A 26,716-nucleotide genomic window follows, 5' to 3' on the forward strand; every position below is an offset into this window, starting at 1 on the left:
TACAGAAGGCGTGAGTTAGAGAGAGACAGGGAGGAAGAGGGCGAGAGAGATAGAGATACAGAGAGGTGGGAAAGAGGTTGTATAGAGAGGAGTAGAGAGAATGAGAATGATAATTAGAGAAGGAGACAATTAGTGAGAGGGAAGTAGAGAGGGGGAGAGAGTGGGAGAGAGAATTAGAGAGAGAGTTAAGATAGTGAGGGGGAAATAGCGAGAGAGAATGAGAGAGATAATTAGAAAAAAGAGAATTAGGGAGAGGGGCAGAGATTATTGGAGAGAGAATCAGAGAAAGAAAGAGAATGAGGGAGATTAGGGAGAGAATTTGACAAAGAGTTAGAGATAGAGATGGAGGGGGAAGAGAAGAGGAGAAGAGGGAGCAAAAGGGATGTAGAGAATTAGAGAATGAGTTAGGGTGAGGGAGAGAGGAAGATAGGGAGAAGGGACAATGAATTAGAGAGAAAACTGGAGGAGGGGAGAGTTAGAGAGTGAGAGGCAGAGAAGGTGGGAGAGATTGAGAGAGATTAAGAGAGTGGGAGAATTAGAGAGAGAGAGTTAGAGAGAGGGAGGGAGAATAGAGAAAGAGAGAGTTAGGGATTGATAGAGTGGGATGGGGGAGAGAGACAGAGATGGAGAGAATATTAGAGTTTTTGAGAAAGAATTGGGGGGAGAGAAGGATATAAAGAGGGAGAGAATGAGAGTGGGAGGGAGAAATAGAGAATTAGAGAAAGAGAGTTAGAGTGAGAGAGAGGGAGAGGGGGAGAGAGAGGGAAAGAGAATGAGGGAGATAATTAGAGAAAAAGAGGGAAGGAGAGAAGGGGAGAGAGTGGGAGAGAGAAGTTGAGAAAGAGAGTTAGAGAGAGGTAGGGAGAATTATAGAGAGAATTTGAGAAAGAGTTAGAATAAGGGAGGAAGAGGAACAAAGGGACAGAGATTTAGAGAGAGAATTACAGGTGGGGAGAGTTAGAGAGAGAGGGAGGGAGAGGGGAGAGAAAAGAGACAGAGGAAGAGAAAGTGGGAGAGAGAATTAAAGAGAAAATTAGAGAAAGAGAGAGGGAGGGGGAAGTGAAGAGGAGAGGGGTGGGAGAAAGGGAGAGAGATAGAGAGAGGGATGGGGGAAGGAGGAGGGAATTAGAGTTTTTGAGAAACAGAGAGGGAGGAGGAAAGAGAAAGAGGGGGAGAAGAGTGGGAGGGAGAAAGAAAGAATTAGAGAAAGAGACAGAGAAGGGGAGGAAGAGAGAGAGAAAGGGACAGAGAATTATAGAATAGAGGAAGGGAGTTAGAGAGAGGGGGGAGGGCGATTGGGGAGAGAGATGAGAATGAGAGAGAATTAGAGGAAGAAAGAATTACAGAGAGATAAGGAGGAGGGAGAGAGTGGGAGAGAGAATTAGGGAGAGGGAGGGAGTGGAGGGGTGAGAGAGGGAGACAGAGAGGGAGAGAGAATAAGAGAGTTTTACAGAAAGAACGAGTTAGAGGGAGGGAGAATTAGAGAGAGAATTAAAGAGTTAGAGAGGGAAGGGGAAGAGAAGGAGAGAGAGAGGGAGAGACAGGGAGAGAGAATTAGAGAAATTATTAGTGAGGGGAGAGTTAGAGAGGGAGGGCGAGGGGGGAAAGAGACAGGGAGAGAGAGAGGGAGAGAGAATTAGATCGAGAATTAGAGACAGAGTTTGAGAGGGGGGATAGATAAAGGGAGAGAAGGGAGAGAGATAATTAGAAAATTAGAGAGAAGTATAGAGAGAATTAGAGTGAGAAAGGGAGAGTGTGAGAGAGTTAGAGGAGAGAGTTGACAGAGGGGTGGAGAGAATGAGAGTGAGAGCGCGAGAGAGGAAGAGAGGGAGCAAGAGACAAGGAGAGAATGAGAAAGGGAGGGAAGTATAGAAGAATGGATTCGAGAGGAAAAGAGACAGAGAGACAGAGAGACAGAGAGGGGGTGGGGGAGAAACTTCAGTCGGTTGCCTTCAAAATGCGCCCAGATTCGAGGATGGAACCCGCAACCTCCTTTTTTTTTTTTTTTTTTTTTCGAATATTTCATTTATTTTTTAGAGAGAGTGGAAGGGAGTGAGAAAGAGAGGGAGATAAACATTGGTGTGTGCGATCGGTTGCATCTAGGAGTCCCCAAGGCGGCGCGGCGGGGGGGTGGGGGCGGGGGCTGGCCCGCAGCCCAAGCATATGCCTTGACTGGAATTGAAACGGCGACCTTTGGGTTCTCAGGCCGGTGCTCAATCCACTAAGCCACACCAGCCAGGGCTGAACCCGCAACCTCTTGATGTACAGGAGGACGCTCCAACCAAATGAGCCACCGGGCCAGGGCTCGTCTCCGGTATTTTAAATTTATTGGTGGCGAGGTCCTTTACCTAACATGATGTACGTCATCATATTAAGAAAATAGAAAATCAGCACCAAATCTTTAGGAAAAAAAAGTAGAAGGAAAGAAAAGAAAAAAGAGAAGAGAAAAGAAAAAAGAAAAGAAAAGCCAAGGGTTTCAAGACAGACAGGATTCCCGTTTGTAGTTACACAGGAGGGGGCGGGAACAAGACCTACGCAGAGCTTCCGCTTTCATTTCTATGGTTATTAAGTCAACCATTCTCCTTAAAGGAGAACCGTGAAAGGGTGATTTTCTGTCGGCAAACACTTCCTTCACGACGAGTCTACCTCTGACACAGGGATGCCATAGTGTCACATCACAATGGGTACTCTCTGAGAGCTCAAAAGCCAGACCAGATGATCTATATTCTGGTAAAATATTAAGCTGAAATTCATATGACCTGTCAACTTCATTATTTTCCCTCTGTCTCCAAAACGTTGAACTTCTGGATTAGTTTTCTCCCCCTCTATTCCTGGCGAGTGGTTTGGTCCGACCCTCACAATGACAGTAGAACCAGCTGCGTCTGCGCAAAAAACTGTCGGGGGGCGGGGGGGATGAACATGGCGCAAGCTCTGTCTGAGGAGGAGTTTCAGCGGATGCAGGTGCTTCTCGCTGGGGAAAAAACCACCTGGTTGGGCTACTGGGGGTGGGGTACAGAGAGATCGTGCCACCGGCACTGAGACGGGGTTGGTTGGGATGGACCTTGAGTTTAAAGTGTTGGTCCAAAGAAGGGAAACTGAGGTTCTGAGTAGTGAGACTATTGAATTGCGAGATACTATTGGGTTCTAAGGGATTGAATTCTGCGAGCCTTGTGGGCAGAGGAGAGAGTCCTAGAGTGGGAGATACCTGACTCAGACCTGAAGGGGATGAGACGTTTGAGCCTGTGCAGGGGACACCGTGAGTGGATGATGATAACGTTAGGTTTTGAGAGAAGGAGATCCTAAAAGAGAGAAACCATTTTGTCTGCAGAGGAAGGAAGTGGGCGTTGGGTCACTTACGTCATAGTGGGGGGGGCCTTGAGAGGGCAATGTCATAACCCAGTGGGAGGTGGAAATTTTTGTGGGAGATATTATTGTGCCGGGGGATTGGGGAAAGTCCCCACATGTTGTCATTGTTCCTGGTAGGGGGATATCCTGTGGGAGTAGTGGCAGTGGATCCCAAGAAGGAACAGTACCATTGGATGGTTAGAGGTCATTAGGCCTGGGGAAAGGAGTCCAGAGAGGACCAGAGGAGCTATACTGCATGGAGTGGAGATCATTGGGCTTTGGGGCAGTATGCTAACTGGGTACTCTGATCACTTGATTTTTTGAGGGGGGATTCTTGAGATGGGATGAAAGGCCAGAGTGGTTCCTTGTTGAGATAATTCCTTACTGGGAAAGACCATTGACTTTTGTGTAGGGGAGACTGAAAAGGGAAAACCCTGTGGGAGGAGAGGAGGAACTCTGAGAGAGGAAAAGTAACCCATTGGTGTTTGAATGAGGGATCTGTATGAGGGACCCTGAAGGTGGAAGGTTGAGATCACTGGGCCATGAAAGAAGAAGATCCGTATAACTTGTGCAGGGGCTTCTGAGTAAGAGGAATCCAACTGGCCCATGCAAAGCCTTGTGAAAGAAAGACTCTGAAGGATGTAGGGTCTTCCCATTGGATCATGACTGGGGAGATCCTGAGAGAGGTGGGGACCTTTGAGTGAGGAAGATTGATTTCATTGGGTCAAGAGTATGGGGAAAACCATTAGACTCTGATGGATAGGGTCTCTAGGTGGGTGCCAAGGGTGTGCCAATTGGATTAGGATTGTGGGAGACAGACCACTGGGTCCAGAAGAGGATAGATGCAGGAAAGATTCTGTAGAGGCCAAGCCTTCTGACCTTTAGCACAGTACCAGTGGGATGGAGGCTGGTGCCAGGGGAGGGAAAACTCCTGGTGGAGTAAGGGACAGTGGTTCTGGGAAGAACTGGCATCAGTGCACTACAGGGCTGGTAAGTAGGTTTATGCTGTTTGATATGGTTCATACTTCACTTTCCCTCAATTCTTGAAAGGGGAATTGGACATATTTTGAGAGTCTTGGGGATAGGGACCCTGGGAAGCCCGCCTTTACTCAGTGAAATTAGTCAGGAGACTACTAGGCCATCTTCCATTGGGAAAGAAGAAAGAAGGCAAGCCCCTGTTCCCTGCTCTGACCAAGAAGATAGATAACACTCACCCCTGACAGAAAGATAGAACAGTGATTAGCATGTGACGAGGTGAGCCAGGAGGAGGAGGAGGAGGAATTTTTTTTTTTTTTTTTTTAGAGAGAGGGAAAGGGAGAGAGAAAGAGTGGGAGAGAAACATCAGTGTGAGAGAGAAACATTGACCAATTGCCTCTCATACATACCATGACTGGGGACCGAACCCACAACCCAGGCATGTGCTCTGACTGGGAATCGAACTAATGACCTTTCACTTTGCTGGATGATGCCCAACCGAGCCACACCAGTCAGAGCAGGAGGAGGAACTTTATCCTGTGGGCATGGAAGGCCATGGAACACATATAAGCAAGAGCCTGACTAGGTCAGGACATAGTGGATAGGAAGAGGAGCAATGCAAGCAGCAGGGAGATGGAGATCATAACTAGCACTGCAGAATGTGGTGCTGGGGCTGGAATTTGGAAGCTCATTTAGGATGCACTATGCATAGGTCTTAAGGAGTAACCAAGAGGCACATGGAGGGCAGCAGGGTCTGTGGGGCTCAGGGGATTGGTACCTTCATGATAAGAATAAAGGCACATTCCTGACCAAATTATTTTCCTTTCCTGTTTTCCCCAAAGGCCCAGCTCCTGGAACTCCGGACAAACAACTATCAGCTTTCAGATGAATTACGCAAGAATGGTGTTGGTGAGCCAAGGGGGTCTCATTAGATGTGGGTGGCTTTGGGGGGCAGAGGCCATGGGAAAACACCTCAGAGGCCTGGCAGGAAGACCTTTCAGCTCCTGGCCACAGACTGAGGCTGAGACTGCCTGCTTTCCCCACACCAGAACTCACCAGTCTTCGACAGAAGGTTGCCTACCTGGATAAGGAGTTCAGCAAAGCTCAGAAGGTAGTTACCTCCACTGCTCACTCACCCATGCTTTGCTTCCCTGTAGCCATATGACTGATTCATTGGTCCAGTGAGTATCTACCATGAACCAGACCTAATGTTACATGCTGTCGGTCATTCAAAAAATTTTCACGGAAGCCTCTTTAGTTTTCTGTCTAATTCTGCTTAATTTATCAATTAATTTTAATTTACTCTTAATTCTTTTTAATGTCAATTACTTACTTATTCTTGTTCACTAACATCTAGCTCAAGAGTCAGATCTAATGATAAATCTGCCTTGAATCTGCCTGCTCTTCTCTACTCACTCTCCTGCCTTGTGCTCGTATTTCCCATCCCTATCCTGGTCCTGTTGGTAAAGTGAGACCTCTCCAGTCCTCTGAATATGAGATAGCATACAAGCTATTGTGGCCTCTCAAGGCATTCAAGGCCTTCCTTTGTCTCTTTCTTTACTGCTCCATCCCCATGCATAGCACAATTTTATACATAATGTGTGGTCCATAAATATTTGTTAGAGGAAGGAATACAGAATGCAGAAAGTCTGGCAGTCGGGAAACTGGACTTCTCTTTGGGAAGGTGATGATTTTCTCACCTGACTATGCCCTCGGCAGCTCAGCAGTGGAACGGCAGTTTCTGTGATGTATGGCAGGGATCCACATAGATGTGTTTGGACAGATGTAGTACTACAACCACAATGTCTGAGCCTGGGTTAAATACTAAGATCCATGAATAGCCTTAAGAGCTTAGAGGAAAGGATGTAAGCAGGATGCCACTCACTCACCTCATCATTCCTGTGGGCTACGAATTGTCATCAAGTTCTGTGGTTAAAGACGCTCCCATCCCCCAACTCCAGTTATTGCCCCCCCGACACTTGTCCCTCTCTGTTCACCTTTTCTCTCTCCCCCCTCACCTTTAGGCCCTGAGCAAGAGCAAGAAAGCTCAGGTAAGGGAACCTGTGGTGGGTGAATGTGTCTGGGAGACTATCTTAGTGGGGATATTTCTGTATGCTGGGATCTCCTAGTACTGGCCTTTCTCTGTTTGGGCACTTGCAATGGTGACTGTCTGCTCACTGCCATATGATTCTGTCTGTCTTTGTTTTCCTGTGTTCGTTCGTCTCTCACTTGGTGTCTCTCTTTGTGTGTCTTTCCTTCTCCCTTTCTCTTTATCCTTCTGACTCCCTGTTTCTGTCTTCCTGTTCTTCTCTCTCTGACTCTTGTTTCTTTCCCCAACCTTCTCTTTGTCTCTCCCCAACCTGTATGTATCTCTGCCATCATTTCTTTCTTTTTTATCTCCTTCTGACTGCATGTTTCTCTCTCTCCCTTTCCTCTATCTCTTCTTCACTCATTTCTTTCTCTGACCCCCTCTCTCCTCTCTCTCTCTGTTCTGTTCTCCATCTATTGGTCTCTGATCCAATCTCTCTGTCTTCCTACCTTTTCTTTTTTCTTCTCTCCCTCTTCGTCCTTTTCTTCTTCTCTATCCGTCCCCTTTCCCCATCTCTCTCAACCTCCTATCTCCTCTATTTCTATCTACCCCTCTCTTTCCTACCACTCTTCTCCCCTCATGACCTCTCTTCCTCCCCATCTTCCCTTTTCTCTACTCCCTCATGTCTGTCTCTCTACCTCCCTGCCACCTCTTTTATCCCTCCTGGCATCTCTCTCTCTCTCTCTCCTTGTATCTCCTGATTTTATTTGTCTCATTCTCTGTACTCTTATTTTCTCCCCGCCCATGTCATTTTCTTTCTCTCTGTTCCTTTGCCCTGACTCACATCCTTTCTGCCCCTGTTGGAGACCTGGCCCATGTCTTCCACTGCAGGAAGTCGAGGGGCTGCTGAATGAAAATGAGATGCTGCAGGCAAAGCTGCACAGCCAGGAGGAGGACTTCCGCTTGCAGAACAGCACTCTTATGGCTGAGTTCAGCAAGGTGCTGGTGCCTGGGATAGACAAGGGGCATTTTAGGGGTAGAGGGCCACCGGGGCTAAAGCTGGAGGGCAGCTGAGGGTGGTTAAACAGAGGCTGGCCCTGGACCACTGTCCATGGTGCTGAAACGGGTCCTGGCTATCTGCTGGGGGGCAGTGGTTTGACAAATGGGGCTACCCTACTGTGCTGAGATTAGAAAGCTCCAAGCCCTGAGGTCCTCTGGTCTCTGTCCAAGTCGTTCCTTTTCTCTGAGCTTTAATCTCCTTGTGTATATTTTGGGGCTGATGTTATGGAGCCCCAGGATTTTGGTGGGTTTTAGGTAAAGTTCTTATGTTTAACGTGGGGTGGACAAATGTTCCAGCTGCTTCCCTTTTCTCTTTCTTCCTGACATGATCTTGGGATTCTAGTTCTAAATAATTCATCCTGGATTGGATAATTCTATCTCTTTGTGGATTTTAGTGTCCTGGCTATATCTGAACCTACTGGGAAGTTGGAGACATTGTCTTTTGTTCCCTGTCTCGATTCTGTATTCATGCTCAATGATTTTCTGTTTTTAGTATGTTTTAAGGAAAAAAGTCTCATGAGAACAGAATGGCATTTCCAAGTCTCCACATGAGAATGTAGGGCTTAAGACCTTGAAAAACAAAGCAACACCCCCCCAAAACTTTAAACAGGTACAATACTGGGAGAGGTGATTTAGCAAGTAGTAATTAAGAGCCAGGAGGACTACATTAAACTTGGCTCTACCTTTTACTAACTGCAACCTTGAGCATGTCACTTGACCTGCCTATTTCTTGGTTCTCAGGTGTTTAAAATGGAAATAATGATAATGACAGTACCTACTTTGCATGGCTTTTGTAAGGATTGAATGGGTAAATGTCTGTAATCTACTTAGAACACAGCCTTGCACATAGTATCAGCTATGTAGATGCTAGCTACTAATAGTATCCTTTTATTAATTTATTTTCCCTCTAAAATATTTCTTGAGTATTTAAAAATTTTATATCCATCCTGTGGCCTGGCCCCGCCTCAGCCCTTTCCACCTTTCACCTACTCTGTTGTTACAGTCTCCTCACTGGCCTCCTCACTTCTAGCTTCTTCTACTAGACCAGGCCCTAAAGGGTGTCCTGACCAGCAGGCCTTACCACATCACTCCTTTAAACAACACCTCCCAGTGGGTTTTTGCCCCCTCTGGCTCAGAGCCCCTGATGCTCACATACAGCTGACATCATCACCTCACTTCTCACTGCTTCTTGCCTTTAGCCTCAATGGTATCATGGTTCTTACACGGCGAGGCAGGGGCAGGTGTTCCTCCATAAATTTAGCTCATGTTCCCAGCACCTGCCTTGGGGTAGGCCCTGGGCCAGGTATAGAACCTCCTTTACACTTTCCTCTTCCTTCTGGGAACTGGAAGTGCTCACAAAGAGACCCAAGTTCAAGGCTTGCCTCCCTTCACCACTTATTTGCCAAGATACTTCGGCTTACTTGTTCCTTCAACGAATAGTTGTTGAGCACATGCTGTGTGCTCTGTGTTATGGAAATAGTTGTGAGAGGCACAAAATGGTCCCCGCTCTCCGAGAGCTTATATTCTGGGAGTAGGATGGGGAGAAAGATGGTAACATGGTAAACAAATAATACTAGTACTGATAGCTGACAGTTATATAGTGTTAACTGTGCCAGGTCCTGTTTGATATGCTTTATATTATTCAATCATTTAATTCTTGCAGCAAGCTGATGATATTATTAGTATCCCTATTTAACAGATGAGGAAAACTGAACCCCCAAGAGATGAAGCAGTTTGTTTCAAGGTCACACAGCTAATAAATGGCAGAGTAGAAATTCACATCCAAGCAGTCTGGTTTCAGACTCCATGCTTAAGACCCTATGTTACAAAATAAAATGTAATTGCCATTCAGAATTTATGATCCAGAATTTTTCAGAGCTTTAAGAAATTAAAAACATTAGTTAAATTTAATTGTGATTAGTGCTAGGTAAGAAAAAAATAACAGAGTACTATGCTAGAGAATATTGGAGTTTCTGTGTTGGGGAATATTACTTGAAAGGTAACATTTAAACAGAGCACTGAAAGATGCAGCCAGTCATATGAAGAACCGGATCAAAGCAATAACGTTCTGGGTAGAAAATATCCCAGGCAGTAAAATAAAAACTCTCTGTAGATCTTAGCAGTCTTACCTGAAAATGGAATACAGGATCTTGTCAAGTCTGCTGTAAGAACTAATTTAGCCAGGAATTGATAAAGGGGCTGGCTTAGGTTTATTTGCATTGTATACCTCTCCACAGCCAAAGGCTGACGATATGGGGCTGTGGGCAGCACTGGCCCTGGAAATGCCTTGAAAGCTGTCTGTAGTGCCTAGGCTCCCAGGCACAGACCCCTCCAAAGAAGAGGGATGGAGGTGGGGCTCTCCGTGATGCTGACATCTTGGACCAGCAACTTCCAGTGGAGCCTGAGGTCTTGGATTGCAACTGTGAGCTTGGAGTGGGCAAGCAGAAAATTGTTCTCAGTCTGCTCAAACTTCTGTGATTGCCACTTAACAGATGTGTGAATTTGAAGTCATTTAACATCTGTGCCTCCTTATTCTTATCTGTGAAGTGAGGATAATGAGTATGAGAGCATCTGCATCACAAAAGTATTAGGGGAATTAAATGAATTGTAAAGTGCATGGGCCAAGTGCTTTATACATTTCAGCAAATATTGCTCTGATTCTCTGCCATTCTGCTACTTCACTCTTCCCCTGCTCAGCTCTGCAGCCAGATGGAACAGATGGAACTAGAGAACCGGCAACTGAAGGATGAGGCTTCCAGGGCAGGGGATGCCCAAGCTGGGACTGTTGTGGATGGGGAGCTGCTGAGACTGCAGGCGGAAAACACAGCCTTGCAGAAGAATGTGGCAGGTACATGGAGGCCCTCCTGGGGATGTGTGAAACCTTGGGGCTTGAGTAGGGTGTTTTCCTTCCTGGGAAAGATGGAAAGGCTTCAGAATCAAGCTTGAGCCTGCCATGAACCCCAATGTATGACTTTGGACAAGCCATTTCACCTCTCTGAGACAAAGCTTCCTCATTTGTAAAGTACATGTAGTGATGTCCACCACCTGGAAGACTGTAGTAGAGATAAGAGGTGGTATCTTTCTGAGTTTAGTTCACTGCCTGGTACCTAGCAGATTTTACAGATTAACAAATTGAACATCAGAAAGATGTTTGCTAAATGGAGAAGGGGAATGCAGGAGCGTTGGCAAGATCCTGAGCCTAGATTGTCAGTGGGGTCTGAGATGAAAGCTGAGAGAAAACTTGATAGAATGTGGGAAGATCCTGATGTGTTGTCTTTTGGAGAGCAGCTGGGGCTTGTGGGATACTGGGTGGTAGTTCGGCGATCAAGGGGGAGACAATAGAATGTGGCTCAGGATCAGGAGGCTATAGAAAGAATTCAGCTGTAAGTAGTCAATGGAAGACGGTGGGCATGACTTGGAGGACTGTTGGCAGGGCTTGGGAAACCAATTTTGTCTAATTTGATGATAGGATTTCAGTGGTTGTTGGAGCTCAAAATATTTGTGATTTGTATGGATGAAGCTGAACCTTGGCTTTGTAAATTTGTGGTCATTTGTGGCAGGGTCTCTGCTATCTGAGAGATTGAAGGTTAATTCTCTCCCTATTTGTCATATAGCAAGGGTCTTCAGAGGTCACCTTATCCATCATATATCTCTGTTTTACCCACTAGCCCTGCAAGAGCGCTATGAAAAAGAAGCCAGGAAGTCTCCAACTGACAATGAAGGCCAAAGGGACCGCATGGAGGGTCAAGCCCCCACTACCTTGTCCCCTATGCCATTGGCAGAAGTGGAGCTGAGGTGGGAAATGGAGAAGGAGGAAAAGAAATTGCTCTGGGAGCAACTACAAGGCTTGGAGGTGAATCTGGGTTTGTTGGAGCTGGGGTGCCAGGTGGCAGATAGATGCCCTACCTCTGCTTTTGATTCCATGGAGATGTTTGTGACATCACCATGTCATGGGCTAATAGTAGGGGAAGGCACAGGCCTACATCCTCCCTTGCTTACAATAACTCCCTCCCCTTTCCTTCCCTGTAGAGCATGAAGCAAGCTGAAACGTCCAGGCTTCAGGAAGAACTTGCTAAGGTGGGACTGCCAGGCTTTTCTGGCCTTTATCTTACCCCATTTCCCACCTGCTATGCTTCCCCCAGGAATGCAAAAGCTGGCTGACTACCCTCTCTAGCCTCAGTTTTACCATCTGTGAAATTGAGATACTCACGCTTATGTCTCAGAGTTGCTTTCTTTCTTAAAAAAATTTTTAATTTATTGATTGGTTTTATTTTTAAGTATATTTTATTATGTTGTTACAGTGGTCCCATATTTTTTCCCTTTGCTCCCCTCCGCCCAGTACCCCCCTTCCCTCCAGCAGTCCCATCCCCCTTAGTTCATGTCCATGGGTCATGCATATAAGTTCTTTGGCTTCACCCTTTCCTATACCATTCTTAGCTTCCCCCTGTCTATTTTGTATCAACCAGTTATGCTTCTTAATCCCTGCACCATTTCCACATTTCTCCCCCTTCCCCCTCCCAGCTGATAACCCTCCAAATGATCCCTATACCTATAATTCTGTTCCTATTCTGCTTTGCTTAGTTGGATTTTGTTTTTATTTTTTAGGTTCAGTTGTTGATAGTTGTGAGTTTGTTGTCATTTTAATGTTCATAATTTAATCTTCTTTTTCTTAAGTAAGTCCCTTTGACATTTCATATAACAGTGGCTTGGTGATGATGAACTCCTTTAGCTTTACTTTGTCTGGGGAGCACTTCATCCGCCCTATATTCTAAATGATAGCTTTGCTGGGTAGAGTAATCTTAGTTGTGGGTCCTTGCTTTTCATCACTTTGAATACTTCTTTCCAGTCCCTTTTTGCCTGCAAAGTTTCTTTTGAGAAGTTAGCTGATAGTCTTATAGGCACCCCTTTGTAGGTAACTCTCTGCTTTTCTCTTGCTGCTCTTAAGATTGTCTCTTTATCTTGAACCTTTGGCATTTTAATTATGATGTGTGTTGATGTGGTCCTCCTTGGGTCTAGCTTGTTTGGGACTCTGTGCTTTCTGGGCTTGTATGTCTATTTCCTTCACCAAATCAGGGAAGTTTTCATTCATTGTTGTTTCACATAAGCTTTCAATTTCTTGTTCTTCCTCTTCTCCTTCTGGCACCCTTATGATTCAGATGTTGGCATGTTTAAAGTTGTCCCAGAGCCTCTCCTCATGTTTTTTAATTCTTGTTTCCTCATTCTGTACTGGTTGACTGTTTTTTTCTTTCTTATGTTCCAAATTATTGATTTGAACCCCGGTTTCCTTCTCTTCACCATTGTTTTCTTGTGGATTTTCCTTCATTTCACTTAGCATAGCCTTCACTTCTTCTCTTATGCATTTGCCATACTTAAGCATATCTGTCAAGCCTGTGAGCATCTTTATCACCACTGTTTTGAACTCTATGTCTGTTAGGTTGGCTAGCTCCTCGTCACTTAGTTCTCCCACTGGAACCTTGATCTGTTCCCTCTTTTGGGCCATACTTCTCTGTCTCCTCATTCTGACAGGCTCCTGTGTTTGTTTACTTTCATTATGGAATTGGCTAATGTGGTTTCACTATATCTTGTACCTGATAGGCCCCATTATTTTTTCTGTGTCCTCCAAGCTCTCCTTGTTCATCCATTCATTCATCCTTCCATCAAAGAACTTAGAGACTGCAGGCTCATATCTTAGGAACTAGAGACTGAGTGTTGTGGACAGCAGTCATGATGATCCTGCTTTCCAGGCCTCCCAGCCTAGTCATTCTACTATGTAGCCATTGGCTAATATGTTAGGGACATAAATGCTGGGATTTGGAGCCAGAGGGAACTGGATGGAGGTCCTATTGTTGCTGCTGACCAGCAGGGCAACCAAAGACCCCACTGACACTCAGTATCCCCATTTGTAAAACCAGTAGTACTTCTCAGGACTGTTTTCAGAATTCCATGAGATAACATAAGTAAATTCAGCTTCCAAAAAGGACTTAAGAAGTGTCTATAAATATTGTTTACTTTTGTCTTTGCTAATATTATGATCATTATCATTTGTTTACCCCTTTTCCCCTCTCCAGCTCTCTGAGAAACTGAAAAAGAAACAAGAAAGGTAAATTTCTTTTTTCCAGAGCAAGGGGAAGGGATTTGGTGGGACTAGGGAGAGAATTGACTTATGGAATTTACTCATGTATGTCTGTCTTTCATGGTCAGTTTTTGCCGTCTGCAGACAGAAAAGGAGACACTATTCAATGACAGCCGGTAACTACCAGGGTTGGGTGTATTGGTGGACACCAGAGACAGTGCCCAACAGAATTAACTGAAGTTCTCAAGGGCAGAGCTAGGAGATTGAGCCTTAGGCCATGGTCAATGTACCCCTGCCACCCCACATCACCCTTAGGAACAAGATTGAGGAGTTACAACAGCGGAAAGAAGCTGATCTCAAAGCCCATTTGGCTAGAACTCAGAAGCTACAGCAGGAGCTCGAAGCTGCCAATCAGGTGAGGGGCTGAATTCTGAGATCATTGGGATAGGGACCAGGGCTGGGAGTCTTAAGTTGCTCTGAGGACTATGGAGACTAATTGAGGTGTTTGAGATTTCTTATGTTGGAAATACAGGGACTAGATGGGTCCTGGGCCTCTCGAGAGTTAGGAAAATGGGAACTAGGGAGCCCTAAGAGCTCTTGGAGTTGGACTAGGAATTCCCATGAATCAGAGATTTCAGGGGACTGAGGACTTGGGGGCTATGTGTGCCATAAGTTTGGATCAATCTGCAACTCTGTGGGATTAGAGACAGGAGTCTGGAGAAATTTGTGGTCACTAGGGACTGAAACCAGGAATTGGAGTGAATCTGAAAATCTGAAACTCCCTGGAGGTAGGGAGACTTTTTCAAAATTTATTTTATTTTATTTTATTTTATTTATTTTTAGAGAGAAGGGAAGGGAGGGTGAGAGAGGGGAAGGGAGGGAGAAAGGGAGAGAAACATCAATGTGTGGTTGCCTCTCGCACAACTACAACTGGGGACATGGCCCACAACCCAGGCATGTGCCCTGACTGGGAATCGAACTAGTGACCTTTTGGTTTGCAAGCCGGCACTCAATCCATTGAGCTACACCAGCCAAGGTTAATTAATTAATTTTTTAGAGAGTAGGGAAGGGAGGCAGAAAAAAAGGGAGAGAAATGTTTATGTGCAAGAGAAACATTGATCGGTTGCCTCTCGAATGCCTCCAACTGAGGCACTCAACCCACTGAGCCACACCAGCCAGGGTGGTTGGGTGACTTTGAGACTTATGGGGTCTGGGTAGATACAAGACTTTCAAGGGTGAAACAGTTGGGACTGGAGGCTGGGTGCATTTGAGACCCTCAGGGTATTGGTCTGAGATACTTAAGAAGTTGGATCACATGTGCTGGGTGGTCATGAGACCCCTGGGGACTATGAATAGAAAACTGCTGAGTAGGAAACATCCAGGGACTGGAGAAAAAAAGTCTAGTTGGGGCTCAGATCCCATAGAGTTGGGGGTTGGGTGATTTTAGAGCCTCCAGGCTTCCCCCTAGAGTAGGTGAGTCTGAAGTCCTGTAGATTATGGATATGATGATTTGTGGGCCTAAGGCTCCTAGGAGCTGGGAACAGAAGTCTGGGTAAAGCTGGGTCTTCAGTTAGCTAGGTCTGAAGGTCTGAAGATATTCAGAGACTGGGGACAGGAGTGGCAGATGATGCGGGGGGATTGTTGGTCTGAGACCTCACCTTGAACTGAAAATTAGGAGACTGTATGAGTTAGAGATCTCTAGGGTCTGGGGCTGTAAGTTTGTGTGGGTCTGAGACTCTTGGCAGTTAGAAATATAGGAGCTGAGTTTGTCTAAAACCCCTAGAGGTTGGGCTCTGGAGTCTGGGTGAAGCTGGAGTCCCTGGGAGCTAAGTGTGTCTGAGAATTCTGGGGCCTCCAAACTGGAATCTGGGTGAGTGTGAGACCCATTATGGATGGGGCTGTGTGAGTTTGAAATCACCAGGAACCTGAGTGTTTTCCGAGATGCTTGGAGCTGGGATACAGGGGTGCTTGAGGTCCCTGGGGGTAATGACCAAGAGTCTGGGTGAACCTAAGATCTCTGCTGGCTGAGTATCTTGACACCCCCAAGTGCTAGGCACATGCTGTCAGGTGGTCGAAGGGGGAGTCTGTATAGTTCTATGTACCCCAGGGAGGCTGAGGTCTAAAATGGCTTCCCCTGACCTGGTCCCCACAGAGCTTGGCGGAGCTGAGAGATCAGCGACAGGGGGAGCGCCTGGAACATGCAGCAGCTCTGCGAGCCCTGCAAGATCAGGTACATCATACGGGCGGGCTCAGGAAGGTGGGGGTCAAGGGTAGGGGCAGTACCAGTGGATATTATACAGGCAAGCCAGGCCACAGGGGTCCTGTTTTCCCTGACTGTGGTTCCCGTGTGCACGTGTGTGTGTGTGTGTGTGTGTGTGTGTGTGTGTGTGTGTCCTCTCTAGACTGTCCTCCTGTTCTGGACCCACTCTTACCTGTTGTGGGGGTGGGGCCAGGTATCCATCCAGAGTGCAGATGCACAGGAGCAAGTAGAAGGACTTTTGGCTGAGAACAGTGCCTTGAGGACTAGCCTGGCTGCCCTGGAGCAGGTACAGGACACTTGGGAGCCCTCGCTGATCCCTCCCCAGCTCCCTGTCTCCCTGTTTCTGATCCATATTGGAGCAGCATAGCCCTGATATCATGCTGTTCTCCTACCTGTTTCTGTTTTATTCTCAGCTGCTTTCTGTTGGTTTCTACTCTTCTCTTTGCCCATTCATTCCTGCCTCTCTTGCATCCATCCCTGCTTCTCCAGTAAAGTGCAAGAAGTGGACTAGTCTTAAGTGTACACTCAGTCTGTCTGTCTGTTAGTCTGTTTTAACTATCTACCTCTCTCTATGTAGCCTCCACCCAGATCAAGACACAAAGCATTTTCTGCACCCCAGCAGCCCCTTCTACCTCTTCCCAATCCATACTTCCCCCCAAATAACCATCCTTCTAGCAACATAGATTCGTTTTGTTTGTCCTTTATCTTCATGCAGACGGACTTAGACACCCATTTTTGTGTCTGGCTTCCTTTCTGTAGCATTTTGTCTGTGAGGTTTATTCTTATGTAGCACTGGTTTGTTCTTTTATCTCTGTGTAGTATCCCATTATATGAAAATACTACATTTACCCATTCCCCTGTTGATCTTTCTCCCTGTTTTTCTCTTTGAAATTCTTCCTTTCTCTTCCTGGTTCTCTTTCTACTTCTCTTCCTGTCTCCCTGGAACTGGGAGGTTCACACCTTGTGATTGGCCCCCAGGGGCCTCTTTCAGTCCACTTTCCATCATCATTATGTTCTCTAGATCCAAACAGCAAAGACCCAAGAGCTGAATATGCTCCGGGAACAGACTGCTGAGCTGACACTTGAGTTGCAGCAGCGGCAGACTGAGTATGAGGACCTCATGGGACAGAAAGACGACCTCAGCTCCCAGCTTCAGGTGACACCTATAGTTGTGACCTTCTTCCCCTAGTTTCTCGTGCTGGCTCAGTGGAGTTTGCAATGAGGTGCAGTGGGAAGACTGTGCAGTCAGGAAGACCTGGTTTCCAGTGTGGCTCCCTGATGTATTAGCACGTGTGTGTCCTAGACCAAGTTGTTTCACTTCTGAGACTAAGCATCTTCAATTAGTTGGAAGAGCCATTTTGAGTCCATAATCGATAGTAGAATAATAGTGGTTTCTACTGAATAAAAGTTTAGTTCTCTCTCATGTAAGTGTCTAGCTAGGTTGCCCAAGGATGGGACGATGGCTTCTGATCCATCACCAGTGATCCAGTTCTTTTTGCATTGCTGTTTTGCCACCTTCAACGCAAGACTATCCAAGATGCTTGCTCAAACTCCCTTACCAACGTGTTTTTATTTCATCGGGAAATAAAAAGGAAAGGAAGAAAGGCCCAGCATGCCCCTTTCCTTTACAATGTGTGTTATACTCACCACTTTTAATTCCATGCCTTCACCTAACTGTGAGGGAGGCAGGGAAACATCAGCTAGACCACCATGTGCCCAACCTCAAAGTCTATTGCTAGGCAATGAAGGGAAAATACTGGAGAGCAGCTAGCAGTCTCTACTACGTTTCTCATGTAGAACAGAGAGGACAATACCCACTTTACAGGGTTTTGGGAGATGGTCTACCAGAAGTGTCCCGGGTGACCAGCACCTCTTGGGGACTCTTTATCAAACTCACCTCGTTTGTCCGCTCATTAGGAGTCATTATGGGCCAATAGTCAGCTGCTGGAACAGCTTCAAGAAATCGGGCAAGAGAAGGAACAATTGACCCAGGAACTACAGGAGGCTCGGAAGGTGGGCAGCTCTGGGAAGGCTACAAGGGGAAGGATTGGCCTGGTTCACAGGGATGGAGCAGGTGATGTGGTCCAATCCATGGGAAAGGGAAGGGACGCAAAGTGACCAGTTTCATGAGGTTGGGTGACTAACAGCCAGTTCTGTGGGGATGGGGAGAAGGTGGAGTTTGGTTCCTTCCTTGGACCTGGGGAGAGGGTTGTGGGCCTTTGGCATTGGGGGAGAATGTTGACTGACATCCTCCTGGCCCACAGTGTGCTGAGAAGCGGAAGGCCATGCTGGATGAGCTAGCAATGGAAACGCTGCAGGAGAAGTCCCAGCACAAGGAGGAGCTAGGAGCTATCCAACTTCGGCATGAGAAGGAGGTGCTGGGGGTGCGTGCCCGCTATGAGCGAGAGCTCCGTGAGCTGCATGAAGACAAGAAGCGGCAGGAGGAGGAACTCCGTGGCCAGATCCGTGAGGAGAAGGTGAATGGGTAGATGATGATGCACTTGTATCTCTAAAACAGGAGGAGCACAACAGTGCTGATGGGCTAGGGGATGGCATGGGTGAGGTGTCCAATCCTCTGCCTGCCTGGCCCATGACAGTCTGTCCTCTCCCAGGCCCGAACACGGGAGTTGGAGAATCTCCAGCAGACAGTGGAAGAACTTCAAGCTCAGGTACACTCTATGGATGGAGCCAAGGGCTGGTTTGAAAGGCGCTTGAAGGAGGCTGAGGTGAGTTGGTGCCAGGTGAGCCTCAGGCTGGTCAGGCAGCATGCCAACCCAGGAAACAAGGAGTGGTTAGGCCCTGGAACTTTCTGAGATGCCCTGGATTTGGGTATCTCCACAGCCTCCCTGGCTCAATAATAGCCCTGTGGAGGGGATTAAGGGATGGCCATCAATAAGGAAGAATGTCAGATCTGCAAATTTGAAAAGGCACCTCTTCCTTCTGAAATTGTACTTCCGTCAGGAAATTATTGTAATATCTTAATTTTATTTGAACAAAAACTTTTATTGCCATTTTCTGGAAAACTCATGATAATGCAGTACATGAGAGGTGGTGTCACAGAGCCATGAGGTGCATAGATGGTGGATCCAGTCATTTGCTTGGGTTTGAGTCCTCGCTGGGCCACTTTCTAGCTGTGTGACCTTGGCCAAGTTTCCTGACCTCTATGTGGCCTGTTTTCATCATCAGTAAAAAGGGAATAACAGTAGTATCTATTGTCTGAGTATTGTTGAGGGGTATGTAAAAATGAGTTAACATATGTAAAATCTTCACAATATTCCTTGCCTGCAGTAAATGCAGCATTAAGTTTTATTAAACGAAATATAAATGCAAATATTGGTCTTGGATGTGAACAGCACAGCCCCAGATGTGACACTTCTGTGTATTGTCTAAAGACACGCAATGTTCCCTGCAGGAGTGTCTTTTCTGCACACCTGGGGAACCCGTGCTGCAGTCCCTCATACCTCTTACTGGGCGTGATGTCCTCTGGGGGACCGTGGCCAGACCTGGGACTTGTCTTATAGGAATCTCTGCAGCAGCAGCAACAGAAACAAGAGGAAGCCCTGAAGCAGTGTCAGGAGCAGCATGCTAATGAGCTGAAGGTGCTTATTGCATGGTGGCATCCTTCTCTGGGGAGGGAGAGGCTCTGGTGAAAGGACTATCACTGGAGTTGAGGCCTGAGCTGCCCTCTGCTTTGCAGAGTAAGGAGGAGGAGTTACAGCGTGTTCTGGATCAGCTCCAGCAGGCCCAGGAGGAGCGTGACTGCCACCTGAAGACCATCAGCAGCCTGAAGCAGGTTACTGCTTCCTCCATGGTCCCCAGACACACCCGAGGCCTCGGCTTGCAGTAATGGGGCAGGGAGGGAGCACAGTGCATGCAGCCATTCCGGCACTCACCAGCCATGCTTTATCACATAGGAGGTGAAGGACACAGTGGATGGGCAGCGCATCCTGGAGAAAAAAGGCAGTGCCGCGGTATGATAGGGATGGGGAGATGTCCAGCACTGCCCCCTGCCCCGCCCTGCATCTCCCCACCTGTGGCCCCCCACTGGGCCTCAGCCCTTCCCTTTCCCTCTGTGCCCTCAAAGCTCAAGGATCTCAAGAGGCAGCTGCACCTAGAGAGGAAACGGGCAGATAAGCTACAGGAGCGGCTGCAGGACATCCTGACCAACAGCAAGAGCCGCTCTGGTGAGAGACCCAGACCTCAAGGGAGGCTGAGATCCAGGGAGGCAGGACTTGGGCCTGAAAGCCAAAGTTGCTTCCTGTACCTCACTCCACCAGCTCTCCTGTGTCTTCTGTCCCTCTTGAACTTGGTCCGTCTTTTCCCATTTCTCTGTGTCTTTCTCTCTTCTGTTTTTATTTTTCTCTGCATTATCTTCTGTGTCTCTATCCCTCTCCTTTTTTCTCTCTTCTCTCTGCCTGCTCCTGTCATCTCTCTGTATCTGCCTTTCTCTCCATGCTTCTTTTTCTAGTTCTCTCCTTTTCTCCTCCTGCCTTTTTTGTCTTTTTCCCTTTATGTCTTTGTCTCTCTCTATCTCTGTCTCTCTTCTCTCTCTCTGTCTTTTGTCTGCCTGTGCCTCTGTCTGTTGCCCCACACCACCACAGGCACTCTCCTGCCCCTACCCAGTATCACTAAATGTCTTCCATCCATTCTCTCATCTATAAATATGGACTGAGCCCTGCGCTCATGTCCAGGGTCCCTGATGGGAAAGCCTCCATTGTCTCAGTCCTCCAAGAAGTCCAAGCTGAGCTAGGGAGACAGACTCACAATCAGGTAGCAATGCTGTGGTGTGATCATTATGCAGCTAAAGTCCATGTTATTCTGCCACTTAAGTCAGAAGATTCAGCAACAGCAACAACAAAAGTTGAGTTGCTTTAGACTTTTTCTTAAAGAAAGAAAGGGCCTATAAAATATGTTTAAATAAATAAATACAATACAGTAATGGCTCTGGTGCATCTCCCATATCACAGGCTCAGAGAAAACTTGTTCGCTGTCTCCCCACAGCCATTCTGCTCTTGCTGGAGGTCCTGAAGATATGGCATCAGCCCCCCATCCTGTTACCCCGAAGCAGCTGAAGGAGCAGAGGCTTAAACACAATGGTCATTCTTTTTAAGATTATTTATTTATTTATTTTTAGAGAGAGGGGAAGAGAAGGAGAAAAACATCAATGTATGGTTGCCTCTCACGTGCCCCCAACTGGGGACCTGGTCGCAACGCAGGCATGAGCCCTGACTGGGAATCAAACCAGTGACCCTTTGGTTCACAGGCCGGTGCTCAATCCACTGAGTCGCATCAGCCAGGGCAGTGGCCGTGTTTTATGTGACATGGCAAAAATGAATATATCTCTCACTAAATCATGTCTCTTTGGGGCACTGTGTCTCCTGAAGTAACCTCTTTTTATAGCTGAGTTTGATTTCTGTTTTGTTACAGATTAGTGTATGAATCAACAAACATATTCAAATTGTGTGCTATACATTCTCTTTGTTAGATGAAATTCAGATTTAGGTGCCTGGCTATAAGAGTTAGCTCCATCTTTTCTTGTCTCTGCTCTGACTCATGTCCTTATCCAGGGTTTCTTCCTCCGTCATCTGCTTCAGCTTGCTGTCTCTGATTTTATCTTTGCTTGTGGGTGTTCCCCTGTGCCCTCTCCAGCTGTTTGTATGCTGAATCTGAGTGCGTATGCCACTTTTATGTCCGTGTGTGTCCACTTCGTGATCTTTCCCCCTTTTCTTCACCTTTGTTTCTCTTCTGATGTGTGTGGATTCACCTAGAAAGGCAGCTCCTTTTTCTGATTCTGTCTCTCCCTATCCTCCTGTCTTCCCAAGTGTCTTTTTGCCTCTTTCCATCTCTGTCAAATCTATTTCTGCCTCTTCCTGCCAGTCGATGCTCTGGGACCCTGGGGAACTGGGGCTCAGGTTTCTCTTTCCTCTCTGCCCAGGCCTTGAGGAGCTGGTTCTCTCAGAGATGAACTCACCAAGCCGGACCCAGACTGGGGACAGCAGTAGCGTCTCCTCCTTCAGCTATCGGGAGATCTTGCGGGAGAAGGAGAGCTCGGCCATTCCAGCCAGGGTAAGGGGCAAGAGCTGACAGCTCCAGCCTCTCCTCTCCAAATTCTAGAGCCCTCATTTTTCCCTCTGGGCCTAGCACACACATTTCTTTCTCAACTTTTCCCCAAGCTCACCAGCTTAGATTTAGATTGCTCAGTAAGGGGATGGGCAAATTACTCTCTCTAACCTCTGTTTCATCATCCGTGGGCTAATTCTGCCTTTCCTGGTGCCATAAAATAAGTGGTTCATAGTAGGTGCATCACCTCTGTAGGAACTCCTTTTTCTAGCTCATAATCATCACTTGTTATTGTTGTCTATTATACCAGCTTCCTTGCCAACTACTTTCGTTTGGAAATAATTTTTTATTATTCTTCCATATGTGTGCATCATAGAAAAAATTTTAAAATACACACATTAAAAAAAAAATCCAAAACATTCACATATGCACCCAGAGATTACCATTATAAATCCTTAGTTCATACCCTCTTTCTCTTTTTCAAGCCGAAATTAAATTATAAGTAACCTGTTTTTGTTCAGCTGATCTCTACGCTCCCAACTGGTTAATTTCATCTCATCTAATACTTTGACCTTAATCAGATTTCTCCAGTTGACCCCAAAATGTCACTTATTGCTGGTTTTCTATAAACCAGCATTCAGTTTCAGAGCACATGTTGCATCTCGTTGCCTTGTCCCTTAAGTCTCTTGAATCTAGTGTGGTCCCTTTTTTTCATGACACCAACCTGTAGAAGAGACCAGCCCAGTTGACCTGCAGAAAGTATTCTGCCTTTTGGATTTTCCTGCTGGCTTTCTGGTGATATCATTTAGCTGTTTCCTCTCTTCTCTAGTTTTCCTGTCAACTAGAATTTAGGTCAAATGTGCTATGGGTTCTCCATCCTCTCCAGAAGGCTATGACATGGTGGTCCCGGTCTCCCTTTAAGCAAAGGGGAAACAAGTCTGAGGGTGCTGAGACTTTACTACTACCCTAGGTGCAGAGCCCACCCTCCCCTCATCCCTAGCTTGGTTCTCTTTCTTAACCCTGATCCTGTCTGGGGCCTCTGCACTGAGCCCAAGCTGGGCTCTCCCCTCCTCTTTCCTGCAGTCCTTATCTAGCAGCCCTCAGGCCCAGCCCCCGAGGCCAGCAGAGCTATCAGATGAAGAAGTGGCTGAGCTCTTTCAGCGCCTGGCAGAGACACAGCAGGAGAAATGGATGCTGGAAGAGAAGGTGCTGTCTGCCTGCTTGTCCCTGTGTGGCCAGGAGGCTGGGGAGGGGTGTTTGATGTTCAGCTGGCCCCTCCTCATGTGTGAACATGTGCATTCGAGGGGTCTGAGGAGGGCTGGGCTATCCCATAGGTGAAGCACCTGGAAGTGAGCAGCGCCTCCATGGCAGAGGACCTCTGCCGGAAGAGCGCCATCATTGAGACCTACGTCATGGACAGCCGGATCGGTCAGTGGCCCTCCCCAGCCCGCACCATTCATCCAGCCTCTCACCTGCTCCCTCCTTCCCCACTGTCCAGTGCTGAGGCTTCTCTCCTCTCCTCTTGGAACTCAGCAAGGTTACTAACAAGACCACAGCTGGTGGAAGGCAGATCAGGGCAGGCCCATGCTTGTGTGTCTTTTTTTCTGTTCTGACTCTTATCTCGGCTCCTCCCTCTTCTCTGAGTCTCTGTCATCTCTCCACTCTCCTTTCTCTAGTATGTCTCTCTGCCCTTTCTCCTTTTTTCTCCCTGTGTCTCTTCCTTGTCTCTCTCCCCCTTATCTCTTCTCCCTATCTCTTTTTTCTGCCCCATTCTCTCTTCATATTGTTACACTGTTCCTGTCTATATTGTTCCATCTCCAGAAATTTTCCTTTTTTAAATTTTTTTCAGAAATTTTCCTTCTCTGTATGTATATACCTTTGGGGTCCTTATCTCTTCCTCACCTTCCTCCATCCTCTCTCCTCTTTCTTCCCCCCTCCCCATCTTTGTTTCTTTTGCTCTTTTCTTTCAAACCTTCTTCTCTCCCTTTTTTCCCCTTATGAATCAGAATAATACCAACTGACATGCGCTGAGAGCTGACCACTCTGTGCTTCACATGCAGTCATATACATTTTCTAGCTCCATGGGTTAGTTATTATCCCCATTTCTCAGGGTTGCACAGCTGACAAGTGACAACTGGGGTTCACACGGCTAAGCCTCTGCCCCTTACATGATATGGCTTGTCCCCCACTTTCCTTCCCCACTCTCTGTTTCCTTCTTTTCTGCTCTGTCTCTGGCCATTTCTCTTCTGGTTCTGCTGAGGGGGTAGCTCTCGGCCTGGGCCCTTGCAGATGTGTCCATGGCAGCAGGCCACACAGACCGCAGTGGGCTGGGCAGTGTCCTGAGAGACCTAGTGAAGCCAGGTGACGAGAACCTTCGAGAGATGAACAAGAAGCTACAAAACATGCTGGAGGAGCAGCTCACCAAGAATATGCACCTCCATAAGGCAAGTAGCCTACCAGCCTGCCCATCTGTCCATGCAGCCACCCGACTTCCTGGATCATCTGTCATACAGCCCCTAGGTCATCTTGCCATTCCCTCCATCCACCTACCCCATTCACCAACCATTCCTTCATCCTCATCTTCCCATCTTCTAGTCAAGTTACTGTTGTCAGTTTAGTTGTTCACTTTTCCCTCTGTCCTTGCATCCATCCACTCATCCATTCATACACACCGTCACCCAAGTCTCCCATAAACACACTCGTACTATTTGTCCCTCTGCCTCTTACCCATCTAATTATCTGCCCCATGTCTTTCTACCCATTTCCTGACCTACTTCTCTCTTTCTTACCTACTTATCCATCTGCCTACCTGTTGCCCTCCATCTGTCCTCTGAACAGTTAATTTATCCACCTATTTGCCTACCATGGATCCTCATGTATCTACCCACATGTCCACTTGCCCATCCTACCACTCAAATATTTCCCCTATCTCTGGAGGACTCAGAAGGAATGCAGACCTGACACCTGCTTCTGAGAAGCAAACTCACTGTTTACTAAAAAACAGGTGGCAGGGTTGGGGGTCATATCCTCCACTACACCATGAACAGCAGAACAGCCCACTCCCATATCCATATCCATAGCTCCAAAGGCTCCCACACCCTCATACCTGCACTTTTCCTGAGCCCAGCCCACTGCTGGGGGCTTTGTGAACTTTTCCAAACACCTTCCTGTCCCAGGCTAGACTTAGTTGGGTATTGATTAATGAGGCGAGAAGGATGACACCCAGGCTTGGTGAGGGAGCTTGCCTTCTCTGACCCCTGATGGTTTATTTGTCTCTTAGGACATGGAAGTTCTGTCCCAGGAAATTGTGCGGCTCAGCAAAGAATGCGTGGGGTCCCCTGACCCAGACCTACAACCAAGAGAAGCCAGCTAAACACCTTCAGGCTGCCCTTACTCCCTCCTCAACCAACCCCTAGAACACCATTCCCATGGGCTAAAGTGGGGAAATGGGGGCCAGCACCAAAATCAAATAAGTTGGGAGACTGGACATTAAAGGGGTTGGAGGCCTGATGGCTGGTTGTTAGTGACCCTATCTTAGGGCAGTGGTCCTTGGGGAGTGAGGACCCTGAGGGGAGGAACAGGGATTTTTGGTCCTCCTTGGCCCTGGTTCCCAGGGGCACTTGCCTTCATCTCTGCATGAGCTGTCCTTCCCAGAGACCAACTTTATTTTATTTTATTTTTAATTTATGTCTGGAAGCCTGGCTACTCTGCATTTGGGATTGGGGGTATTGGGTGGGGTCCGGCCCGTGTACAGCATTCTAGCAATGTGTGTGTGTGTGTGTTTGCGTGTGTGCGTGTGAAGGCTGTACAGCCAAAATATCATCTGGCCAGGTGGGCCCACCCACTGAGTGTCAGCTCTCATTCTTTCCAACCAGTAGGGGTGTGCTCGGGGTGGTGAGGTCACACCATTGCAATGGGGAGGGAGGTCTCTGGCCACAGCTTCACTCTCTTTTACCCACCCTCACCCAGGCTGTCTTCAGTGACTGTTGACTGAGTGGAGCAAAAATATCTGCAGATATATATGTGGGTGGATGTGTATGGGGTGTGGGTATGGATGAGTGGACAGATGGAAGGATGGGTAAGTGGATGGATGGACTAATGAAGGTTGCTTGGATCAGTGATGGATAGATTAAAAAATAAATGGACAGATGGATGGATAGATGGATTGGTAGGTGGACAGGTAGAGGATAGACAGGTGGGAATGTAAGTGGACAGATGGAGGGCTAAGGGAACGTGGAGGGATGTGTGGGCAAATGGATGAGCTAATGAATGAGAAGAGAAAGTAGGTGAATAAATGATGGGCAGGGCTATGGATGGATGGACAGAGGGAGTTAAGTAGAGACAGACTGGTGAGTAGTTTGGTGGATGGGGTAAATATACAAATGGATGAGTGAGTGAGTGGGTGTAGGAATGGAGAAATGGGTAAATCAGGAGTGTAATGAGCTTGCAAATGGAGGATTACATGGAGATAAATTGATTGAAAGGCTATAATTGGCCCTGCATTACTGGTCTCCAGCGCCACACAGCTTTAATTACTGAAAATGAACCCTCTGTGCGCCATGCCCTGTGCATCCCCTTTCACATCACTCCATTTAATGCTCCCAGCGACACCATCAAGCTGGGGTAATTCTCCATCTGCCAGTTGAGGAAACAATGTAGATCACTTGCTCAAGGACACAGCAAGTCAGCAAAGCTGGGGTTTGAACCCATCCATGCCGAAGGCGCTTGGTACCTAGTACTTTTGCCACAGGAGCAGAGCCCTCTAGGGGAAGACATGATCTGAGGCTCCTGGATGTGGATAGATGAAGGAGACTGCCCCTCAGAGCGGGTCCTGCCTGGGAAAGAACCTGGTATGAGGTTCGGATCTCATTTGTCCCCAGGTGTACTCTTACTCCCCTCCCCTCCCGTTTCACAT

The 26,716-nt window shown here is 47.2% G+C and overlaps 1 protein-coding gene across 1 annotated transcript; it reads left to right on the forward strand.

Moving 5' to 3' along the window:
- The first annotated feature begins 2,904 nt into the window (after positions 1-2,904).
- On the forward strand, positions 2,905-26,292 carry GRIPAP1 (GRIP1 associated protein 1). The gene is made up of 26 exons (XM_090265169.1): positions 2,905-2,961; positions 5,163-5,229; positions 5,370-5,431; positions 6,345-6,371; positions 7,241-7,348; positions 10,106-10,256; positions 11,077-11,261; positions 11,438-11,485; positions 13,477-13,508; positions 13,610-13,657; positions 13,797-13,896; positions 15,634-15,711; positions 15,935-16,027; positions 16,763-16,897; positions 17,659-17,754; positions 18,006-18,218; positions 18,354-18,467; positions 19,263-19,340; positions 19,439-19,534; positions 19,656-19,712; positions 19,826-19,925; positions 21,677-21,807; positions 22,885-23,007; positions 23,136-23,229; positions 24,091-24,245; positions 25,082-26,292. Exons 1-26 carry the CDS (start codon positions 2,914-2,916, stop codon positions 25,172-25,174), a joined length of 2,532 nt encoding a protein of 843 aa, XP_090121295.1. The 5' UTR covers positions 2,905-2,913; the 3' UTR covers positions 25,175-26,292.
- The last annotated feature ends 424 nt before the right edge of the window (positions 26,293-26,716 follow it).

This window comes from Furipterus horrens, unplaced genomic scaffold, assembly GCF_987537825.1.
Source record: "Furipterus horrens unplaced genomic scaffold, mFurHor1.1.pri manual_scaffold_17, whole genome shotgun sequence".
Classification (NCBI taxonomy): domain Eukaryota; kingdom Metazoa; phylum Chordata; class Mammalia; order Chiroptera; family Furipteridae; genus Furipterus; species Furipterus horrens.